The sequence below is a fragment of the Acomys minous genome, assembly GCF_964271855.1.
Source record: "Acomys minous genome assembly, chromosome: 2".
Taxonomy (NCBI): domain Eukaryota; kingdom Metazoa; phylum Chordata; class Mammalia; order Rodentia; family Muridae; genus Acomys; species Acomys minous.
This window is the reverse complement of record NC_140484.1, coordinates 48,883,941-48,906,185: the sequence shown is the minus strand read 5'-3', so window position 1 is coordinate 48,906,185 and position 22,245 is coordinate 48,883,941. Positions and strand designations below refer to the sequence as shown.

Here is a 22,245-nt window from a genome sequence, read left to right as displayed (position 1 = left end):
GGTGGTGGCGCACGCCTTTAATCCCAGCACTTGGGAGGCAGAGGCAGGTGGATCCCTGTGAGTTTGAGGCCAGCCTGGTCTACAATGCAAGTCCAGGACAGCCAAGGCTACACAGAGAAAGACTGTCTAGAAGAACAGAGAGTGAGAGAGAGAGGGATAGAGAGAGGGAGAGGAAGAGGGAGAGGGAGAGGGAGAGGGAGAAATGACTGACTGGTTAGTGGATTTGTGCTGGGCTAGCATTTCCGGTGTCTCGCCAGCTCCTTCATCCTCATCAGATTTCTTCTGTGAGTGCTTCTTCCACAGAGATCAAGCTTCTGGTGGCTAAAACAGATAAAAAGATTATTCACTTCAGGAATCTCACCACTGATTTTTAATTTTTTCTTTTTTTTTTTTTACCTCAAAGGGGAAACAAAATGACTTTAAAGTAATTCTTTAATTTGATATTCAGTATGGTCAACCAGGCTTAGTTGTTTAAAACCCACCTTCATTTTGCTAATTGCTAGAGCAATCAGACCAGCTGATCAGACCTTGCGTCTCACCCCGGGGCTATACTAGGATCTGCACGTAGGAATGAGAAGAACAGGTTCAAACCTGATCCAGGCCATTAATGAAACTGTCTACCCTAGCAACCACGAATCTCCGGGCCAATCAGATCATCCCTGCCTTGTACTACCCGTGTGAACCCACACTCAAGGAAGCTGGCTAAGACTGTGTTGCCCCACCTAAGCCTGGTGAGGCAACCAAGGCCTGTGAAGTGTGATCTGAGGGCCTCAGGATAGGCTGCCCTAGCCAGAAATATCGCCTCTACCGGCTTGTCAAGGATGTCTACAATTTCACCATCAGCGAGTCATTTATCTTTTTGTTTCCATAGCTTCCTGAGTGTAGTTGGTTTGGGATACACTATTTCCTTAATCCTCTCCCTTTAAATAATACAAGTTCAACTAAGCCGTGTTTAATCTTTCGGTAAGCCTCAAACTCCATTGCACTTTTTCCTATCGGGCCTCTGTGCAGCCCTTTTTGCCTACCCAAGCCCTTGTTCTGTCTGGATGGCCTAGCAAGGGACAGAATGGCCAGAAGCAAGGGCTTGGGGGACCAGCAGGCTTTGCCACATGGACCTTGGTCTGGGAAGGAACGGCATATAAAAGAAGACGCTTGGCCAAAGTGGAGCTCAGCTGGGGGCTGTACGGGCTCTTCCGTTCGTGACCGGTTCCACCCACTGTCGGCTTGCGTTTATGCTCTGTCCTCTCTTCTCCCTCGGCCGTCCTCGTGCTAGGCAGTCTCACGCAGGAGGGGCATCCTCATGAGGTGTTCCTAAACCAGACCAGAGCTCGGCCACCCACTCTCAGCCCCTCCTAAGGCTGGGAAGTGGAGAAGAGCAGTGGGGCTGAAGGCCCTTCAGCTTCTATAACTGCTTGAGCAGACCTGGAGGCTGGTTAATGAGAGACCAGCCAGATGCTACACATCTGCACTAAAGCCTTAAGCTCCTCCCATCTCTTTTTCTTTCTGTGGCCACCAAAAGATGGCGAGGATCTACTTCTGCGTGATCTTGTTGTCTCTCCCCAGGTGGCTCTTCTAGACATCTCCCCGCCTACCCCAAGGTTATGACATCATAAACCCCGCTGAAAGAGAAACTCCACATTATTATTATTATTATTATTATTATTATTATTATTATTATTATTATTTTCCTTTTGAGAGGAGACTTTATGTAGCTGAAGCTTGTTTTAAACTCCTGATCTTCCTGCCCCCACCTCCTACGTGCCAGAATTACAAGCATGTGCTACCACACCCCTGACTGGCTGGAAACTCCATTCGGTTTATTCATTTTTTTTCTTTTTCCATTTGTGTGTGGGTGTGATGTGAATGTTCATGAATGCGTGTTTTTACGTGCGTGTGGGAACATGTGAATATATGCGGGCGTACATACACATGTGTGTGTGTGTGTAGGCATGGTTGGCTTTGCATGCCCTTCTACCTTATTTATTCAGTCAAGGTCTCTCAAGCAAGCCCGGAGCTTGTTAGCCAGCTTGCTTGTAGAGCCCCTGTCACTGACCCCTGAGACTGGACTCCCAGTCAGGCTGCCATGCCGACCTGCCATTTACGTGGGCTTCTAGGGATCCAAATCCAGGTCCTCACTCTTGAACAGCAAGACTTCTAACTGTTCAGCTATCTCTCCACCTCTCCATACAGTTAAATTTTTATTTTATGAACATGTGTGTGTGTGACTGAGTGTGTGTATGTGCACCATACATGCACGCGAGAGCCTGAGGAGGTCAGAAGAGGCTGTCGGAGGCCTTGGACCTGGAATTACTGATGGCTGTGAGCCGACTCATGATTTCAGAGCTTGTCTCCAGAGCTGTAAGGTGTTAACATGTGAATGAAAACTATTTGGCCCAGTTTGGCACATGGTCAGCGCTAATGTATTTTGCCCATATTATTTGATCATTGTTGCTGAAAGGAAAAAAGCATTCCTTTCTTCTGTGGTTATTTGGACTTATCCTGAGATGCGTTTTAGAACTGAATACTGAACAAATTGAAAGAAAAGGAACAGCTATCAAACACAAAGCTCTTTCGGGGAAGGCCATGATTGTTTTTATTTAAAATATTTAATATCTGATTGATCTATCAGAAATTTTGGAGATGTGTTCTAAAGAAGAATCAGTGTGATGGGACTAACCTATATGCAGTGTTTTGTTTATTTGTTTGGTTGGCTTTTGTTTTGTTTTGTTTTAAGACAGGGTTTCTCTGTGTAGCTCTGTAGACCAGGCTGGCCTCAAACTCAGAGAATTCTCCTTCCTTGGCCTCTGCCTCCTGCCGGGGTTAAAGATGAGGGTCACCACCATCCAGTCTTATGTACCATTTTTTAAGAGCCTTAGAAATTTCATGCCATTTAAAACCAAGATTTATTTCTTTTTATTTCTGTGTACGCATGCGTGCCTGCATGCATGCGTGTGCACTATATGCGTGACTGGTGGCTGAGGGAGTCAGAGGAACGGTTGGGTCCCTGGGAACTGAACTTATATATGTTGTAAAGCCTATGTGAGTGCTGTGAACAGAACCCGGAGCCTCAGAAAGAGCAAGTGTTCTTAGCCACTGGGATATCTCCAGGCCCCGCTCTTTCTTGAGACATGGTTTTATATAGCCCAGGCTGGCCTCAAACTGACTATGTGGCCAAGGATGGCCTCAAGCTCCTGATCCTCCTGCCTCCACCCTCTTGAGTGATGAGATGCCAGTGTTCACTACCGGGCCTGGCAAGAGAACTTTCCTAGGATGAAGGACTGGAGAGATGCTCAGTGGTTAACAGTGCTTGCTCTGCAATCATGAGGAGGACCAGAGTTCCAGGCTCAGAGCTCGTGTAACAAGCCAGGTGTCCCTGCAAATGCCTGCAACCTCAGCACTGGTTTTTTCCCTTTCTAATTAGCATAAACAAAAGCAACAGAATAATCCAAGCTGTACTTCATGCGGCATTGCTGAGAAATTGGACCGCCCAGGTTCAGGAAGGGATCCTGTCTCCAGAGTAGAAGGCAGGGGGTGACAGAAAAGGGCACCCAACACCCTCTCCAGGCCTCCCTGAGTGTGCACAGGCTTTCATACCCACACATGTGCACATGTTCACACAGACCAGACACGAACGAATAAACAAATCTCTAAAATAGTTTCCTAGAATGACAGAGAAAGACTAGCCTGTTGAAGCCACCGCTGCCAACTAAGCTTCCCAGAAATTGGTTTCCATGTTGCTTGTCAGATGGACTCTGGCTGTGGCCAGGAAACCCCAAGGCAACCTGGGCTCTCCTTTCAGATGGGATTCCTTTATCCAGGATGGAGATGACCTTGTAAGTCTTCAGGAATTTCTTATGAAGTCCAGCCTACTGGTTGTATGCCCTGCCCCATGATATCTAACTTAGCACCGGACAGAGAAAAAAGGTGCTCCACAGACAGTGGCTGACTGGTTTGCTGGCCCAACAAAAACTCTTCTTTCCTTACATGCTGGTCACAGTGCTGAACTGTGTCTTGTTTCTCCTCCTGCCCCCGCGAAGCCCTTGAGGGCGGGAACTGGTGCTAGTGATTGATGAGCTGGAGACAAGAAATTTATGTGACTTTCTCAGAAGGATGACTCTGACCTCAGGAACCTCTGCCGCCTTCCTATAGTCAGAGCTTCCAGGCAAGGGTGGGGCTGGGCTGGGAGGTGTTGTGGGTAGTCTGGGAAAGGTGGCTTCTCTGGTGTTTTTGTACACACATGGTACACACGGTATACGTGTTAACCCATGGGTTGGTGTTGAGCGGCTCTATAATCATCTTTATCCTTATCGTTAGAGCATGGCACAGCCTTCAGCCCTGGACTGCGATGACCAGAATAAACCCAAGGAAGCCATCAGCAAAGCTGGGGCAGCTCCAGTCTCCACCCCAGATGCAGGTGAGAAGTGATGGGAACTGGAGGAATGACAAGGCTCAGTATAGACGTGACCCAGTGTGTGCAGAGATAAGGCTTGGGAAGGTACCAGCACATGCACTGATCCCCTGGGCTGTGGACCTCCATCCTGGAAGGGGCCGGCTCAGGACACCAGAGCCCACTCCTGTTCCAGGGCCTAGAAATTCAAAACCTCTTCTTCCTTCTTTAAAAATATTTTTATTAATTTTTAATTATGTTTACGTACGTGCATGCGTGCATGCATGGGTGCGTGCATGCATGCGTGTGTGCATGTGTGTATATGTGTGTGTGCGTGCATATGTGTGTGTGTGTGATCTGTGGGGGTATGTGCATTTAGTGCAAGTGCTGGTGGAGGTCATAGGCCAGAGGCTTGGATCCACTAGATCTGAAGTTATAGGTAGTTGTGAGTAGCCCACTGTGAGTGCTGGGAACTGAACTCAGGTCCTCAGCAAGAGCAGCAAGTTCTTTTAACTAAGCCATCTCTCCAGCCCCGCCCCCCCCATGTTTTTGTTTGGTTTTTAAAGACAGGGTTTCTCTGTGTAGCCTTGGTTGTCCTGGACTCACTTTGTAGACCAGGCTGGCCTTGAACTCACAGAAATCTCCCTGCCTCTGCCTCCCAAGTACTGGGATTACAGGCATGTGCCATTGTGCCTGGCTTTGTTTTTGTTTTTCGAGACAGGGTTTCTCTGTGTAACAGTCTTGGCTGTTCTGGAACTCACTTTGTAGACCAGACTGGGCTGGAACTCATAAAGATTGACCTATCTCTACCTCCCATGTGCTCTGATTAAAAGGTCTTACTCTGTAGTCTGAACTGTCCCCAGACTCAGCGTAACCCAGGCTGGACTCAAACTTGAGACCCTCTCTATTGACAGTTTTGAGAATTATGGAATTTTGGTTTCTTTAAAAAACACAAAAATAGGCTGGAGAGATGGCTCAGAGGCTAAGAGCACTGGTTGTTCTTCCAAAGGTCCTGAGTTCAATTCTCAGCAACCACGTGGTGGCTCACAACCATCTGAAATGACGTCTGGTGCCCTCTTCTGGCCTGCTGGCACACATGGAAGCAGAATACTGTATAAATAATAAAAATAAATAAATAAATAAACCACCTATATATGATATATATATATCACAAAAATATTTTAAGAATGTGCTTTTGTTTTAATCCCAGGAGTAGGCATGTGGGGCTGCTTTGGACTGCCTGCAGCAGCTGACTGTGATTTGCCTCGTGCTCTAGCAGAGGCATGGTTTTGCCAGCTGCGGATTGTTTCTGAGAGTGTGACACATTTGGAATCCTGGGAACTTTTCAGAGGGTATATAAATGCCAAAGCCCCAGTAGGTGGGGTTGTTAGTTGTTGGTTGTTCAGAGGGGTTGGTTTCAGTTTGTTAGTAGTCCTGCTCAAAGAAGAAAAAGAAGAAAGAAATTAGGTTCAAGTATCTCTCTTTCCCCTCTAACCTTCTTCTCTCCCGATGAGGGATAGTGAGAGAAACTGTGGAGGGGGCATAAAGAGTGGGAGAAAGGAGGGCCAATAAAGTAGTAAAGACCAGCTACAACCCTCCTGCTTTATCTTCTCATGTGCTGGGTCTACAGGCATGAATCACTGTGCAACTTGGAGTCTCTTTAGTTACCCGTCCACCCTCTACATATGCTGGCACCCCTGAAGACCACACGCAGCTGGGGCTGGGCTGTGTAGCAGAGAGAGTGCTCCTGGTCACTCCTGCAGTGAGGCAATGCTGATAGGCTCCATCTCGTGAATAATCCATCGTGTGAATAATTACAGCGGCTTTGCTTTCAAGACCACAATGGGGGCCCAAGCAAGGTGGCGCATACCTTTAATCCCGGGCATTGAAGGCAGAGGCAGGTAGACCTCTGTGAGTTCAAGGCCAGCCTGGTCTACAGACTGAGTTCTGGATCAACCAAGGCTAAACAGATAGACCCTGTTCCACCCCATCCCACCCCTGCAAAAAAAAAAAAAAAGAAATAAAAGGAAAAAGAAAAAAGAAAGAAAGAAAGAAAGAAGATGAAGATGAAGAAGAAGAAGAAGAAGAAGAAGAAGAAGAAGAAGAAGAAGAAGAAGAAGAAGAAGAAGAAGACGACTGAACTGGCCCTATCATGCACAGATGCACAGAGGACAGGTTCTACCATAGCTTCTCTTTTTCTATAAGCTCACAAATGGTAGAATTCCTCCCATGGATTTGTGGGTTTGTCTTGAGGTTCTTTTTCTCCTCTTACTCTGGGTTTCCTGGATAACCTCCGGGGGCCCGCTGACTCCCAAACCAGCATATTCTTTCAAACTCTCAAGTGCCCAGTCTTGGACTCTATCTCTTCCTCCTCTCACCCTCACCCTCCTGATTTCTGTTCACCACGCAGGTCACCCACATCCTGGGGTTTTCTTTGCTGACTGCAGTAACCTCCTGCCTTCCTGTCTTAGCTAGTTTTCTCTGCTGCTAACGTGAGCTCAGAGAGTGTCGGTCTAAAGCAAACGCGTGTACACAATCAACTCATTACTTTCTTTCCTGAGGTTCTCCAGTGGCTCATGGCTTTCAGGGTAAAGGTTGAGTTCTTAGCACACAAGGTGGCTTGTGATCCGGTTTCTACCTCTGGGCCCCTTTATTCTCACAGGGCACCCTGCATTCCAACCATGCCGGAATGCTTGCAGGCCCCAAGCCATGAAGCTGGGCTTCACACCTGGTCTCCTGCCCTCCTTCCAATGCCCGTCTTAACTGTTTTTATTTTTGGCAGCACTGGGGACTGAATGCAGGACCTCATGAATAAGCCCTGCGCTATGGATCCATACCCTCAACCCTCGTTTTACTTTTTCTTTTGAGACAGGATCTCACTAAGTTGTCCTGGTTGGCCTGGAACTTTTAATCCTCCTGCCTCAGCCTCCCTAGTGGTTAGGATTCCTGACTTCCCCACTGACTTACGCTCTGATTGAGTTTTTGATGAGTTCCCCCCCTGCCCCTTCTCCCTCCTCTCCCCCCCCAATACAGGCCCACCTGGGTCTCCAAGCCTCTGTATTTCCTAGGGTTCCTGGACACCGGCTTCCACACTGCTGGGCTTCAAGTAGTCTACACAAGGTGGGGGAAGGGAGCCAAGAATGCCTGACGAACAAAATGGGATCAAGTTTGGCTTCTTTTGGCTTTTGCCTTCCTGACAAGATGCTCCTTTCTTTTTAAATATATTTCATCATTGTTTAAATGTCTTGAAATGTAAAAGAGAATTAGGATCAGATCCCTTTCTATGACAGACCCAAATACTAGACAAGTGTGAGTCATTTCTCTCCTCCCCATGGGACTCAGGGATCAAAACTCAGCTCATAAGATCAGGTCGTGGAGGAATCTCCTACACCCTTTGGCCCACCTCACCAGTCCCATGTGCCTTGGTTGAAACTATGGGAGGAAGGTTGCACTTACCTTCACAGTGCTGTCTCTCTCCCTCACCTTCACAGTGCTGTCTCTCTCTCCCTCACCCTCACAGGGCTGTCTCTCTCCCTCACCCTCACAGTGCTCTCTCTCTCTCCCTCACCCTCACAGTGCTGTCTCTCTCTTTCCCTCACCCTCACGGTGCTGTCTCTCTCTCTCCCTCAGCCTCACAGTGCTCTCTCTCTCTCCCTCACCCTCACAGTGCTCTCTCTCTCTCCCTCACCCTCACGGTGCTGTCTCTCTCCCTTGACAATGAATGCTTCCTTAGAAACTAACCTGCACCGGGCATGGTGTTTTATGATTAGAATCCCAGGACTGGCGAGGCAGAGGCAGGAGGATTGCTGCAAGTTCTAGGTTTCCCTGGTTTTATATAGCAAGTACCTACCTGCCAGCCTGAGCTGTCTATCGACAGCCCGTCTCAGAAGCAAAACTCAAACAACTGAATTTAAAAAGTACGCTTGGTGGTGTTCATTAGGCGAAAAGATTTCTTCAAGTTCAATACCAATCTGGGCTACATAGCAAGATCAAAGTCAAGCCTTGGATATATACATCAAGACTCCCTGAAACACGCACACTCACACGAATGCATTCAAGCACTCACATATGCAACATGCACGCACTCGCTCACTCACTTGGGCCCTCAAACAAAAGAAGAAAATAGCTTGTGTGTCTCCTCTCTTTTGAACTTGTAGCTGGATGTCTGTGTAAACATGGCTTTCTTTGATTCCAAAAACCAGCCTTGTCTGCCCCCGACATTCTCCTCTAGATCACAAGAGGATTTTGGCATTTCTCTGAGTTTGCGTACAACAGAGCTTGCTGTTGGTCAGCTGTGGTCAGTTGTTTTGGTCCATAGAGCCACCTCCAGACCTCGGGAGCCTTGCAGTCCTCCGCTGGGTCAGTCTGTGGTTTCAAGGCTAATGGACGTTTTGAAGGTGAGATGGTGGAGTGTGGAAACTCCAAGTGCAGCCCACCCAGCCACACTGCTGCAGACCTGGCATCCTGCTTCAGTGGAACAGCCCAGAAGCTGCCTGAGCTCCAGTCCCTTTTCAGCGCTGTAACCCTGGCCGGCTACAGTGTGTTTGCTTTTTCTTTCTGTTTGTTTATCTTTAGAGGGGAGCGGGGTCTTCCTGAGTAGCTCACGACCTGGAACTTGTTACCCTGTTGCCTTCACCTCCCGATTTCTAGGATTACAGACCGGCATGTGCTACCACACCCAGGTCATTTTATATTTAAGCTCCTGAGTCATACTCACACTGGGCCTTAGTAAAAGTTTTAAAATAACAAAATCATTTTAACATTTTTTTTTCCACTAAGAGTGATTTAACCCAGGGCCTTGAATTTACTAGGCAAGCAATCAGTCTAAACACCTTGCCTCTCTTTCTTTCTTAATTTTCTTAACTTTTTTTTCTTTTCTTCTTTCTCTTTCTTTCTTTCTTCTTTCTTTTTTTCAAGACAGGATTTCTCTATGTATTCTTGGCTGTCCTGGAACGCACTCTGTAGTTCAGACTGACATCAAACTCACAGAAATCTACTTGCCTCTGCCTCCCGAGTGCTGGTGATCAAAGACATGCCCCACCACTGCCCAGCTCCTTTCTTTTTCCTTTTTCTTTTTACCTTCCTCTCTTTTTCATTTTTAAAAAAGCTTTCTTGGAATTCAGGCTGGCTTTGATCTCAACATGTAGCTGAGGTAACCTTGAGGCTGTCCTCAAACTTGCTGAATTGGCAAGGATGGCCTTGACTTCCTGATCGTCTTGTCTCTGCCTTTTGAATGCTGGGATTACAGCAGGAATCTTCACACCTGGCTTGTTCATTGGTGGCCATTGAATCCAAGGCTCTAAGCACGCTTGGCAAGCACTTTACCAGCCACCAGGCCACAAGTCCTGCTTTAACTTTTTACCCTGAGACAGGATTCCACTAATATGAACTCATTCCGTAGCGCAGACTTTGAATCCTTCTGTCTTAATCTCCCAAGTAGGTGGGATTGAAGACCAATTGCAGGCTTAAGGTAACACTAGATCTGGCTTAACCCTTCTTCTTCTTCTTCTTCTTCTTCTTCTTCTTCTTCTTCTTCTTCTTCTTCTTCTTCAAAAATTATTTATGAGGGAGAGAGAGAGAGAGAGAGAGAGAGAGAGAGAGAGAGAGAGAGAGAGTTGTGCTCACATGTGCACCTGCTTCTGTGTGTCCTAGATTCCTGAGGCTTGGCACCCTTGGAAGCCAGAAGAGTTGCAGACAGTGTGAGCTGCCTATGGGTCCTGGGAATTGAGCCTGGGTGGTCTGGAAGAGAAGCCAGTGCTCTTAACCTCTGAGCCATCTCTCTAGCCCCTGGCTTTACCCTTTTGTGATGTTCACTTCAGTGGCCTTTAGTGTCTCCCTTTGCTTGTGTGATCTTCCCTATACACACCTCCAGGACCCTTGTCATCTTCCCCAGTTCAGATTCTATAGTCATTAAACCCCAGGTCCCTATTCCCTTCACTCAGCTCCTGGAGACCACCTTCCTTGGTGTGACGCTACGAAACCCAAAATGCCAAGTACCTTATTTAAGGGGACTCTAGGACATCTGTCCTTTGGAATCTGGCTTCCTTACCTAGAGTAATGTCCTCAGTGTTACAATACGTGTTGGAATGCAACCACTTTCAATATTAATGGTAGTTAGTTTCATGTATATGCCACATGCCATTTATCTGTTCATCTGCTGATGGACAGTTTGGACACTTTTTTTATTTTTATTTTTATTTTTTACCATTTCTGAATAGTTCTGCTGTGAACACTGAACAATGTTCAGTGCTACGAGCAAATATCTCTTCCAGCCAAAAATCACATTTACTGCTGGGCACAGTGGTGCACACCTCTAATTCCCCAGTACACAGGAGGCAGAGGTAGGTAGATCCCTGTGAGTAAGGGGCTAGCCTGGTCTACATAGAAAGTTCCAGGCCATCCAGGGCTACATCGTGAGTCCCTGTATCAAAACATTCTGCTCCCTGCCCGCCCCCCAATGTACAGCAATGCGCCAGTGGAGATAGGAGGACAGCTTTTGGAAGTTGGTCCTCACCTTCCACCATGGGTCTAGAGGACTGAATTCAGGCTGTCAGGGTCAGCAGGGATCTCCTTTACTGCTTCCCCTTCTCTTGGGTAAAAATCCAGTAATAGAACCTACAGATACGGCGCCTAGCTTGTACAAGGTAAACTTTATAAATCAGGAGACGTTTGAACACTTGCTGGGGAAGTTCTTTTTAATCCTTGACTCTCTCTACTGCTGCGGCTCACAGATTTTATTCCCGTGAACGTCAGCTGGTTCACATAAACAGGCCCTGAGCAAAATGTATCTTCCACATCTGTAACGCAGTCACTTTTCTGTGACTACCACAGCAGCCCTGATGTGAGCTACCGACGCTCACCAGCATGATGGCAGCTGATCCCTTTCTGTGTCTTGGACCCTCTGGTCTTTTTATATCACAGTAACAAGATTGATCCTTCCAAAAAACATCTGCCAAAGCAGGCCAGCCTGGTCATGTCATTTATCACATAGCTTTCTGTGGCTCTCCATCTCACTGTGAAGCACAGCTCCAGGGTTAGCCGTGACATAAGGCTTGCACAGCATCTGACTCCTGCCCTCCATCCCTTGATCCTTTGCTGATCTCTCATCTGGCAGTCACATTCCTTGCTATGAACTATGCCTGCAATGTCTTTCTGTTTGATAAATTCTTCTCTTGGTAAACGTCATCTCACCAGAGAGACTTCTAACATGCCTTCTATGCTTCTCTGCACCCCCAGCCCTCTCTAGCCCTTCCTTCCCTCTTCACTCTGTTTCTCATTATGTAGCCCAGGCTGACCTTGAACTCTCTTCAGTACTCCTGCCTCAGCCTCCAGAGTGCTGGGAATACAGACATGAGCCACCACTATGGCTGCCACCTATGGCTTTTAGCAATTTTATATTTTCCGTTTAGTCAGTATTCTCTGATACATATTAATACCTAAACTTGTTAACTCCCTTCCCCTTCACTAGAAAGCAACTTTTGTGATGTTTTTATTTTCTGTTGTTGCTTTCTTGATCTCTTTTCTTTCTTTTTTTTTTTTTTTTAAAGATTTATTTATTTTGTATACAGTATGCATCAGATCACATTATAGATGGTTGTGAGCCACCATGTGGTTGCTGGGAATTGAACTCAGGACCTCTGGAAGGGCAGTCATTGCTCTTAAGCTCTGAGCCATCTCTCCAGCCCCTGATCTCCTTTCTTAATCAATAAATAACAAGATGGGGACTCCTGATGTGCCCGCCTACCTGCTATCCATTTGGTGAGCTATATTGGGTGTAAAAGCCCATTGGATGCGGAAGCAGATAGTTCATTGTAAGGCTGAGGTCAGTGGAGGCTACACAGTGAATTACAGACCAGCCTCAAACTACAGTATGAGACACTGTCTGAAAAGGGGGCAATGTCAGCCCTGGGTGGTGAAGCGCATTTAATTCTAGCACCCAGGAGGCGGAGGCAGGTGAATCTCTGGAGTAAGAGGCCAGTCTGGTTTAAATATCAAGTTTCAGGCCACCTAGGACTACACAGTGAGATTCTGCCTTAAAAAAGGAGTGGAGGCATCTAGGAGATGGATGAGTGGGGAAAGGTGCCAAGCTTGATGAGCTGAGTTCCATCCCCAGGACCAATGTGCTGGGAAGAGAAAATGGACTCCTGTAAGCTGTCCTCTGCCTTCCACACACGTGCTAGGATATGTATGTGCCATTCCCACATACAAGCAAAAAAAAAAATGTAATAACGTTTTGTTTGTTTGTTTTGTTTGTTGAGACAGGGTTTCTCTGTGTAGCCTTGGCTGTCCTGGGACTCGCTTTGTAGACCAGGCTGGCCTCGAACTCACAGCCATCCGCCTGCCTCTGCCTCTCAAGAGCTGGAATTAAAGGCAGGTGCCACCACACCCAGCTTGTAATAACATTTTAAAAGCCCCTTTGGATACTGAGAAAATATTTTGTTACCGCCAAACCCAGAGCATATTAAGAATATTAAGAATGACCACACTTTGCGTCTCCTGACATCTGTACTCAAGGCCCTCTGCTGGCCTTTTCTACGGAGGCAACATAGAAATCACACTTCAAATCCCATTCACTTGTTTGATTTTTTTTTCTTTACGTTTTTTTTATGTGTATTTGAGAAAATATGGCCTTTATTTAGTTTTGATTACACCATTTCCTATGTCCTTTGAGAGTAAACTCCACAAAGAGACTTCGGCTGTGGCTCTTGGCCCTTTGAACACAGCACCTGTCATTCCGTGGGCACCCAGTCAACAGCGGCGGGATGGAGAAAGGATCCGAGTGCCTCCTCCGCTTCAGGTGCTATGGAAACTGCTTTCATTAAAAATGAATGCAAGAGCTATTGTCAGCCTTATGTAATGGCTAAACAGACTGAGTCTTCACGTGGTTGAGTAACTTGCTTTCAAGTGTCAGAGTTGGGAACTGAACACAGATGAATCGAATACTTTGCTCGATTCATCCTTGGCTTTGTCACCAATCAGCCAGATGGGGGCTAGTGATGAACTCATCAAGCTATAGATAGCTACACTGCAGCTCCCTCCTCCTCCTCCCCCTCTCCCTCCTCTGGTAGTGAGGGTGGAGCTTCACACAAGCGAGGGAAGAAACATTTAGTGTGCCCCACCCAGCAACTGCCTTTATTTATTTGTTATTCTGTTTATTTATGTTTAAACCTTTATGTATATGAATGTTTGGCCTGCATGCAAGTCTGTGCAACACATGCATGCTTGGTGCTCTCTGGAGCTCTGGAAAGGGAGTTGGACTCTCAGAGACTGGAGTTACAGGTGGCTGTGAGCCCTGGCAGCTGTGTTTAAAGCCCATCTTTCCGAGTTGTCTTTCCTTGACCTGCAGAGAACACACCATGCCGAGCTCTCTGACAGGGGACAGAATTTCAGAGCTGGCCGATTCCTTAGCTGTCTGGGTTACCGGGCCCTCTTGATTTGAAGCTTCAGGAACAGAGGCCTGGTGTGGGTGAGGTACCCCTGACTCCTGGGTGGTCCTGAGCTGTGAGTGGACTGACTCATGAGCCTGCACATTTCTTTTGGTAAACCAGAAGTTCTGACAGCCTCTCACCCTGGTTGCTCTTGTTGACTAATGGTCCCATCCATGGCTCTGGGCTTTTGGGGTCTCCTGTAATTAGGAGGGGCAGATGTTAGTTGAGGTATCCAGCTCTGATGAGGCCACTCTCTAGGCAGGCTTGCTTTCTTTCTCTTTCTTTCTTTCTTTCTTTCTTTCTTTTTTTTTTTTAGTTTTTCGAGACAGGTTTCTCAGTGTAGTCTTGCCTGTCCTAGAACTCACTCTGTAGACCAGGATGGTCCAGAATTCAGAGACTCACCTGCCTCTGTCTCCCCAGTGCCACCACTGCTGCCCAACCAGGCAGTGTTTCTTGGTGTGGAAATCATGGTATTTGTAAATATTTCTGAGGTGTTCAGCCGCACAGCAGCATGAATCTTAGGACGTAGCATGTCTTCGTGCTCTGCACAGCTTGGCTCCATCTTTCCTCTAAGTCTGTTAGGGGTTAAAGGCAATCAAGCAGGAGAAGGTCCCTTGTGCACATGCCACATTCAGAATAAGGAATATTTTCTGCTCATGGGGACAATCTGAATGATGGCCCAGACATAGAGGCCGACTCAGTAAGGGATAAAGAAGTGACCTGACCTCTCCTGGATAAAAGCACGGGCTGGTGAGTGGTGGGGAAGGTGGTGAGGCCGGAGAGAGGACAGCAAGGCGAAAGGTCTTGCCTGCTGGGCATGGTGATGCACTTCTGTGATCCCAGTACTTGAAAGGCTGAAGCAGGAGGATTGCTGTGAGTTCAAGGCTGGCTTGGTCTACATAGTGAGTTCCAGGACAGTCAGGGCTATGTAGAGAGACCCTGTCTTGAAAAACAAAAGCAAAACAAACAAACAAACAAACAAACAACCCCAACTTACCTGGTGTGGTAACTCACATCAGTAATCCCAGCACTTGAAGTGTTGAGGCAGGAGGATGGTTGTGAGTTTGAGGTTAGTTTGGGCTATTGTCTTAGTTAGGGTTTCTGTTGCTGTGATGAAAAACACCAAGTCCAGAAACAACTCAGCGAGGCAGGGGCTTCTTTGGCTTACACTTCCACAGTCTGGTTCATCACTGAAGGAAGTCAGGGCAGGAGCTCAGAGCAGGGACCTGGAGGCAGGAGCTGATGCAGAGGCCATGGAGGGGTGCTGCTTACTGGCTCGCTCCCCATGGCTTGCTCAGCCTGCTTTCTTATAGACCCCAAACCCACCAGCCCAGGGATGGCCCCACCCACAATTGGCTGGGCCCTGCCCCATCAATCACTAATTAAGATAATTCTTTACAGGCTTGCTTAGGACCCAATTTCATGGAGGCATTTTTCCTCAATCGAAGCTTGTGTCAAGTTGACATAGGAGTAGCTGCCACAGCAGTGCAGCGAGTGCCAGGCTATCTTGAACTATACTGTGAAACCCTGTCTCGAAAAGGAAGACCAAACCCAGGATTAGCAAGATGGCTCCGTGGGTGAAAGCGCTTGCCACAGGAGCCTGGCGGCTTGAGTTGGATCCCCGAGGGCACGGAAAGGTAGAAAGGAGGGGTCAACTTTGCAAAGTTGTCCTCTGGCCCACATGAGTGGTGGCCTGCTCGGACCCCCAACCAACTCTAACACTCTCTCTCTCTCTCTCTCTCTCTCTCTCTCTCTCTCTCTCTCTCTCTCTCTCTCTCTTCCCTCCCTTCCCCTCAAATTGAAAAACCAAAAAGAAAAGAAAAAAGCTTTAACATGTAGGCAAAGGGCTTGAGTTGATGAGGAAGGACACAGTCTTTGAAGGGTCTTGAAAGTGAATCCCTGAAGTTCTGGGGGTGCAGCGTAGGTCAGAGGGAAGTGTAAGGCTAGGAAGGCAGCCCTGGACGATGCAGAGGAAACGAGAGGAGCCGCCCCAGTCACCTTTCTCCCCGTTCGGCTTAGCTCTAGCTGCTGGAGTTTGCTGTGTGGGTCACGTCTTTTTTTTTCATGCTTGGAAGACACTTACAGGGCTTTGGGGGGATGTGGAGGACTTCAGTCACTGGGGTTTCTTTTCAGGGACCGGTGTTCAAGGCCAGGCAAGGAGCTTTTCTCCTCCACGCTGCGTATTTTCACTTGGTCAGATCAGAAAGCAGCAGGTCCAGCCGGGCACGGTGGCGGATCACTGTGCGTTTGAGGCCAGCCTGGTCCGGGATAGCCAGACTGTTACACAGAAAAACCCTGTCTCAAAAAAACCTTAAAAAAAAAAAGAAAGAAAGAAAGAAAGAAAAGAAAAGAAAGAAAGGAAGAAAGAAGCAGATCCAGGGAGAGCTTTTGTTTTTACATTGCAACAAAATTCCTTGCATAGCAGAGAGCCCGGGGAAAGAAGGGCCCTATTTGAGGACAGAGGTCAGGGCTTCGGAGGTCAGGGCCCATTTGGAAAGCGCCAGGCCCTTCTGTGCTGATACCACGTTTGCCTGGCAAGCCGCGGAGTTGATATATGTAGAAGGAACTCTGTCAGGACCAGGGGTAATAATCTTATCTGCCAGCTCCATTTTCTCCCTCTTGGAAATTATCAGCCACGGAGGGGCTTTGACGGGAGGAGAGGTAAGATTGATGCTCCCCATCCAGGACTGCCGACGCTGGGTCTAGCCTGTTTTCCCCAGCAAGCCTGGTGGTGGTCAGAGGACTGACCTTCTTGGCAGGGAGCAGGGTCTGGGTGGGGCTTCTGAGCCTCGCCTGCTGTTCCCCTGCTAGGCAGTGGCCACCACGGTGGGAGGCTAGCTGACGGAATGCCCTTCTACAAACCTGGCAGAGTCAAGCCAGAAGGAGCACCTGGCACCTTATCACCTCTCCCCTGCATTCCAGCTCCTTTGAGCCAGCCAAGCTTTTCACTGACGTCCCAAGGAGGCGAAATACCCGTATTCCCGAAAGCCGCTTTGGACTGCTAACGAGAGTGGCTTCATAGTGCCACAGGCAAAGGGCAGGGTTGCACCCAAGACTCAGTCACCCACTTTCCGAGGCGGTTCTGGAAGGAATTTTGATTTCGAGCCTTACCTGACTCACACAGAGTGGAAGGCACTGGGTCACGGAGTGGAGGCCTGCTCTTTGTCCAGGCAGCTCCCCTCTGCATGGTGACAGGCTCTTAGAGAAACATCTTAATAAGAGAGTTCTGAGCAGCTCGGCAGCCTTCCAACCTTCCTTGTACCAGTGACAAAAATGTTGTTCTGACAAAAATGTTTAGGTAATTTCCTCACACATTCACCACTTGTAGACCCCAAACTGTACAAGTTGTGGACTCTTGAGAGGAAAAAAAAAAAAGTATTCTAAAAATTGTACAATGATCTTATTTCACTGAGTGCTGATGTGGGTGCTCTGTGACCTTCAACTGTGGGCTCAGAGTCCCGGGAGGGATCATTTTAATGTGATTTTCTTTCTTTCTTTCTTTCTTTCTTTCTTTCTTTCTTTCTTTCTTTCTTCATTTCTTTCTGTTTTTGTTGTTGTTGTTCATTTTGAGATAGGGTTTCTTTTTGTAGCCCTGGCTATCATGAAATAAGCTCTGTAGACCAGGCTGGCCTCGAACTTACAGATCTGCCTGCCCCTGCCTCCCGAGTGCTGGGATTAAAGGTGTGGGCTACCACCACATAGTGAAATATGTGCTATTTTTCTAAGCACTGCCAATTGTTGTAGAGGTCAATTTGGGAAAGTTAAACAGAGAAAAACAAATGTAAAAGATTAGCTTTGTGTGTGTGTGTGAGAGAGGGAGTCTACAATTATGTGTTTATTTTGTGTGTGTGCTCATGTGCATATACATGCATGTGGCAGGAGGCTATGGGCAACCGTGGGTGCTGTTCCTTAGGGGCCATCCACTTTGTTGTTTTGAGACATAGTCTCTAAGTGGCTTGGAGCTTGTGATTCGTCGCTTTTCAGCTCTGGGACTGTGAATGCAGGTCATCATAAATTAAGGTCCTCATGTTTGTTCAGTGTCTTGGTCACTATATTGCTATGAAGAGACACTATGACCAAGGCCACTCTTATAGAAGAAAGCACTTAGTTGGGCTTGCTTGCAGTTTCAGAGGGCTAGTCCTCTCTCAGCATGGAGGGGGTCACGGCTGCACACAGGCAGACGCTGTGCTGGAGAAGAAGCTGAGAGTTCTATATCCGGGTCTGTAGGCAGCAGGAAGAGAGAGACACTGGGCCAGGCTTGGCTCTTCGCAACCCCAGAGCCCAGCTCTCTGTGACACACTTCCTCCAACAAAGCCACACCTCCCAATCCTCAAGTAGTGTCTACTCCCTGATGACTAAGCATTCAAATACAGGAGCCTGTGGGGGCCATTCTTATTCAAACCATCACACCCAGGAATCACTACCAACTGAGCTGTCTCCCTAGCCCCATCCCAAGCCCCCTCATCCAGCCTGGTCTGTATAGGAATTTCCAGGCCAGCCAGGGCTACAAAGAGAGACTGCCTCAAAGGGGGGGGGGGAGTGGGGAAAGGCTGGGGGTGCTCATGCTTAGCACGCATGAAGTCCTGAGTTCAATCCTTAGTGCTTAAAAAAAAAATCAACTTACATGCCTCAATTTGGGGGCTGCAGAGATAGCCCAGGGGCTAAGAGCACTTGTTCTTAAAGAGGACTGGGGTTAGGTTCTCAGCACCTCATGGCTCCTAACAACTGTTTGCAACTCCAGTTCTGGGGGACCTGTTCTTCTTTCCTCCTTCTCCCTTCCCTCCCTTAGTCAGTCTATCTGTCCCTGTCTGTTGTCTGTCTATCTGTCTGTCTGTCTGTCTGTCTGTCTGTCTCTCTCTCATAAAGCCTTGCATGCTTGCATGTCCTTGGCAAGCATTCTGCCACTAAGCTACACTCTAGGCCAGATGTTGTTTTCCAACCATGCCCCCTGAAGTATGTGCTGGGGTGAACACTGATAGCCAGCAGGAGGAAGGAAGGGTCTGGTCTATGCAGGGGCTCGGCCCACCCTTGCAGACCTCCAGGCTAAGCTGACAAGGAGGGGGTGTTGGAAGCCAGACTCCAAATGGCCACAGGGAGATAAGGACGGATGAGGAGATAAGGGAGCCACATACTCTCCCTTCTGAAGATAACAGTGTCTCTGGAGAGGAATTCCTGCGAGAAAGGGCAACCGAGAGAGTATCAGATGGCGTCCCGCATGGCTGCTGATGTAGGAAAGCTTTGTAGATTCAGATACCCAACTCCAACTCCCAGTAAAACGACTGGCTTCCCAGTGTGCATCTCCCATCAGGTACCAACCTCAGCCACCACCTTCTTCTTCCCCTTCTTCTTCTTCTTCTTCTTCTTCTTCTTCTTCTTCTTCTTCTTCTTCTTCTTCTTCTTCTTTTCTTTTTTTCTTTTTTCTTCCTTAAGTATATCAAGGTCTCTGGGACTTTTGGTGAGTTAATCTTTGACCAGGAATGCCCAGTAACAGTTCAGGTCATTCTTCCTGGTAGGAGAAAGGACACTTCTGATGTCTGTGAGCACCTGGGATATTGGGACAGTTTCCGTCTGCTCCCCCTTCAATCCCCAGGTCCCTGGCAAGTGTTCAGTAAGTGTTCATGAGATGGCTGAATGACAAAGTCACTTTTTTCTTTAAAGAGGTATCTCTAAAAAAAATTATTTATCCAGCTGGGAGGTGATGGAACATGCCTTTAATCCCAGCATTTGGAGGTAGAGGCAGGTGGATCTCTGAGTTCAAGGCCAGCTTGGCCTACGGAATGAGTTCCAGAATAGCCAGGGCTACCCAGAGAAACCCTGTCTTGAAAAACAAAACAAAACAAAACAAAAAATATTAATTAATTATTATTACTGATATGTATGTTTGAAGAATACATATATATGGAAAAAGCATGTATGACGAAGGGTGCGTGCATGCCACAGCATCCATGTAGAGGTAAAAGGACAACACGTAGGAGTCAATTCCTTCTACCTTGAGTTCTAGAAATCAAACTCATATCATCAGCACTTTTTATTTGCTGAGCCATCTCAGTCCCTCAAACTCACTTTTTTTCTTTTCTTGAGACAGGCCTCTGTCTATGTAGCCCTGATTAGGGTCTAGATCAGGCTGGCCTCAAACTCATGGAGATCTGCCTGCCTCCATCTCCCGAGTGCTGGATTTAAAAGTGTGCTCTTCCACTCCTGGTTTTCAGACTTACTTTTTTTGAGAAGCCTGGTAGTCACATTCTGCATCTCATGCAGCCCTCAGAAGAGCCCCGAGAAGGGGTTGTGTCCATTTTATAGATAAGAAAAGCGAGGCTGGCAGATTTGGTACCTGGCTGAAGTTACAGTTTGCTTATTTTTTTTAATTCTAGGATGTCTTGGACCTCCTCACTGTGTGGCTGAGGACGGCCACAAGTGCTGGACTTATAGGATACCACGCTCAGAAAGAGACACAAGCAACAAGTGGTTCTTGCACATAAGGTGCATAAGAGCCACCAGCAAGCTTGTGAAAAAGATAGGCTTTGGCCCCACTCCCAAAAGCTTTGGTTTTTTTTTTTTTTTCATAGCTTTAAAGAACTGAGGGAGAGTGAACTCAACAAGACTTTGCAATTTTAATACCTTTTTTGGAGACGTGGTCTCGTATAGGCCTGGCTGGTCTCCAGCTTGCTCTGTAGCAAGGACGACCTTGAACTTTACAGTCCCCTGTTCCACCTCCCACTGAGTGCTGGGGTTATGAGTGTGTACCTTCATGCCTGTTTGGCTCTGGGCATCAAAGCCAGGGCCTCATGCATGCTAAGCAGGCACTGTGCCAACTGAGCTACACACGCACACACCCCTGTGTTAACCACTAAGGGTGCAGTGCTCTGGTTTAAATACACTCACATTTGCTGTCACCTCCATCCATCTCTAGAACCTTTCTCCCCTTCTGCAGCTAAAACTCAGACCCCACCGAAACATCCCTGTTGGATGCTATCTTCCTGATCCCCCTTGGCTGAGCTCTTGCGACCACCATTTTATTCCTGCAGAGTGAACTATTTGAGTCACCTCAGACGGGGCAGTCAGAGTTTGCCTTGGTGTCTGGTCTATTTCACTGTCGGAGTATTCTAAACAAGGGCTTCTGGCCTTCCTCATGCCAGGGTCTGGATCTTTGAGAAATTATGGTAGTGGGCGGGAAGAGAGGGAGAGGGAGTGGAGTCCTGGCGTAGGCATTAAGGGAGGCCAGCCTGAATTCATGTGGTTGATGAGGGCTGGTATGAGTCAGAGGCGGCAGGAGGAAGGCCCACAGCCGCAGAGGGGCCCTGGGCTGCATGGGGGAGGGGAGGCGGCTGCCTTCTGTAGCTGTGACTTAGTAGTAGTGGTGGTGGGGTTGACAGAGGCCTAGGAATATAAGGTGGAGAGATATCATGGGTGGTGGCTCACAAGATGGGGATGATGAAGAACCCAGAGATGGAATGGGGTTTGTGGTACCCAGGGCGGGCAGTGGGTGAGAGCCACTTGGAACAACCAAAGTGGAGGAGCCCAGGGAAGAGAGGGCTGGTTCCGCTCTGGGCCTAGGGGGCAACAGAATGACAGTGTGGGAAGCTGGCCTAGGTGAATGGGGTCAGGAGGGGGTTGGGGGGGGGAGGGGTATTTGAAAGGGGCTGTGTCCTTGCTCTCCTCCCCGCGCGGTGGCAAATTCCTGGCAAAACACTCAAGGAAAGAAGAGCTTGTTTTGGTTCACAGTTCTTGGGCACAGCGATGGAGAAGTCATGGCCCCAGGAAATTGACGCAGCTGTCACATTGCATCCACAGTCAGCTGGGGTGGCCTCATGCCTGTAGTCCCAGGATGGGAGGAGAAATTGAAACAAACTAGCATGAGATCCAGGCTAGGCTGGGGCTATAGGGTAAGACACAAACAAACAAACAAACAAACAAAGAAACAAACAGGCCAGGCATGGAGGCTAGAATTTGGGGGTTAGAGGCAGGAGGACCAAGAATTTGAAGTTATCATTGGGTACATAGTGAAATTCAGGCTAGCCTAGTCTACATGAGACCTTGTCTCAAAAAAAAAAAAAAAAAAACCAGATAAATAAATAAAAAATAAAAAATAAAAGCAGAAAATGGGAGGAGGTTCAGGGGGTCAATCTACTCCTGGCTCTTATTTTTGTTTTTATTTTTGAGACAGATCTCGCTATGTGGGTGCAGTCTAGTCTCAAATCTGTAATCCTTGTACCGCAACCTCGTGAATAGTGAAATTATGGGTGGATGGGTGGATGTGTGCCTGTGTCATGTAACAGTGTGCATGCGTATATACACACATGCACCTGTGTTTATATAGGCACACACATATGCTACACATGTATAGAACACTCATGCACATATAGGTTTAAAATATATTTTGCACACCTAATCATGTATGTGGATTTACATCCATGATCATGTGTGTATGAG

At 47.7% G+C, this 22,245-nt stretch overlaps 1 protein-coding gene and 1 long non-coding RNA gene across 4 annotated transcripts in view; one reads left to right on the top strand and one right to left on the bottom strand.

Moving 5' to 3' along the window:
* AHNAK (AHNAK nucleoprotein) overlaps positions 1-22,245 on the top strand; it is a 92,620-nt gene that overhangs the window by 44,487 nt on the left and 25,888 nt on the right. For 2 of the 3 annotated variants that reach the window (XM_084773074.1, XM_084773075.1), the window contains exon 5: positions 4,315-4,414. In XM_084773074.1, coding sequence (XP_084629200.1) covers positions 4,315-4,414 — 100 coding nt within the window. Of the gene's footprint in view, positions 1-4,314; positions 4,415-5,396; positions 5,534-22,245 lie in introns of those variants that run through there. The other variant, XM_084773073.1, reaches the window with a different exon arrangement.
* On the bottom strand, positions 11,472-14,348 carry LOC311592546. Its single transcript, XR_014777440.1, has 3 exons — positions 14,218-14,348; positions 13,956-14,012; positions 11,472-13,196 (listed from the first exon to the last, which is right to left on the bottom strand). It is a non-coding gene; the product is annotated as an uncharacterized lncRNA (long non-coding RNA).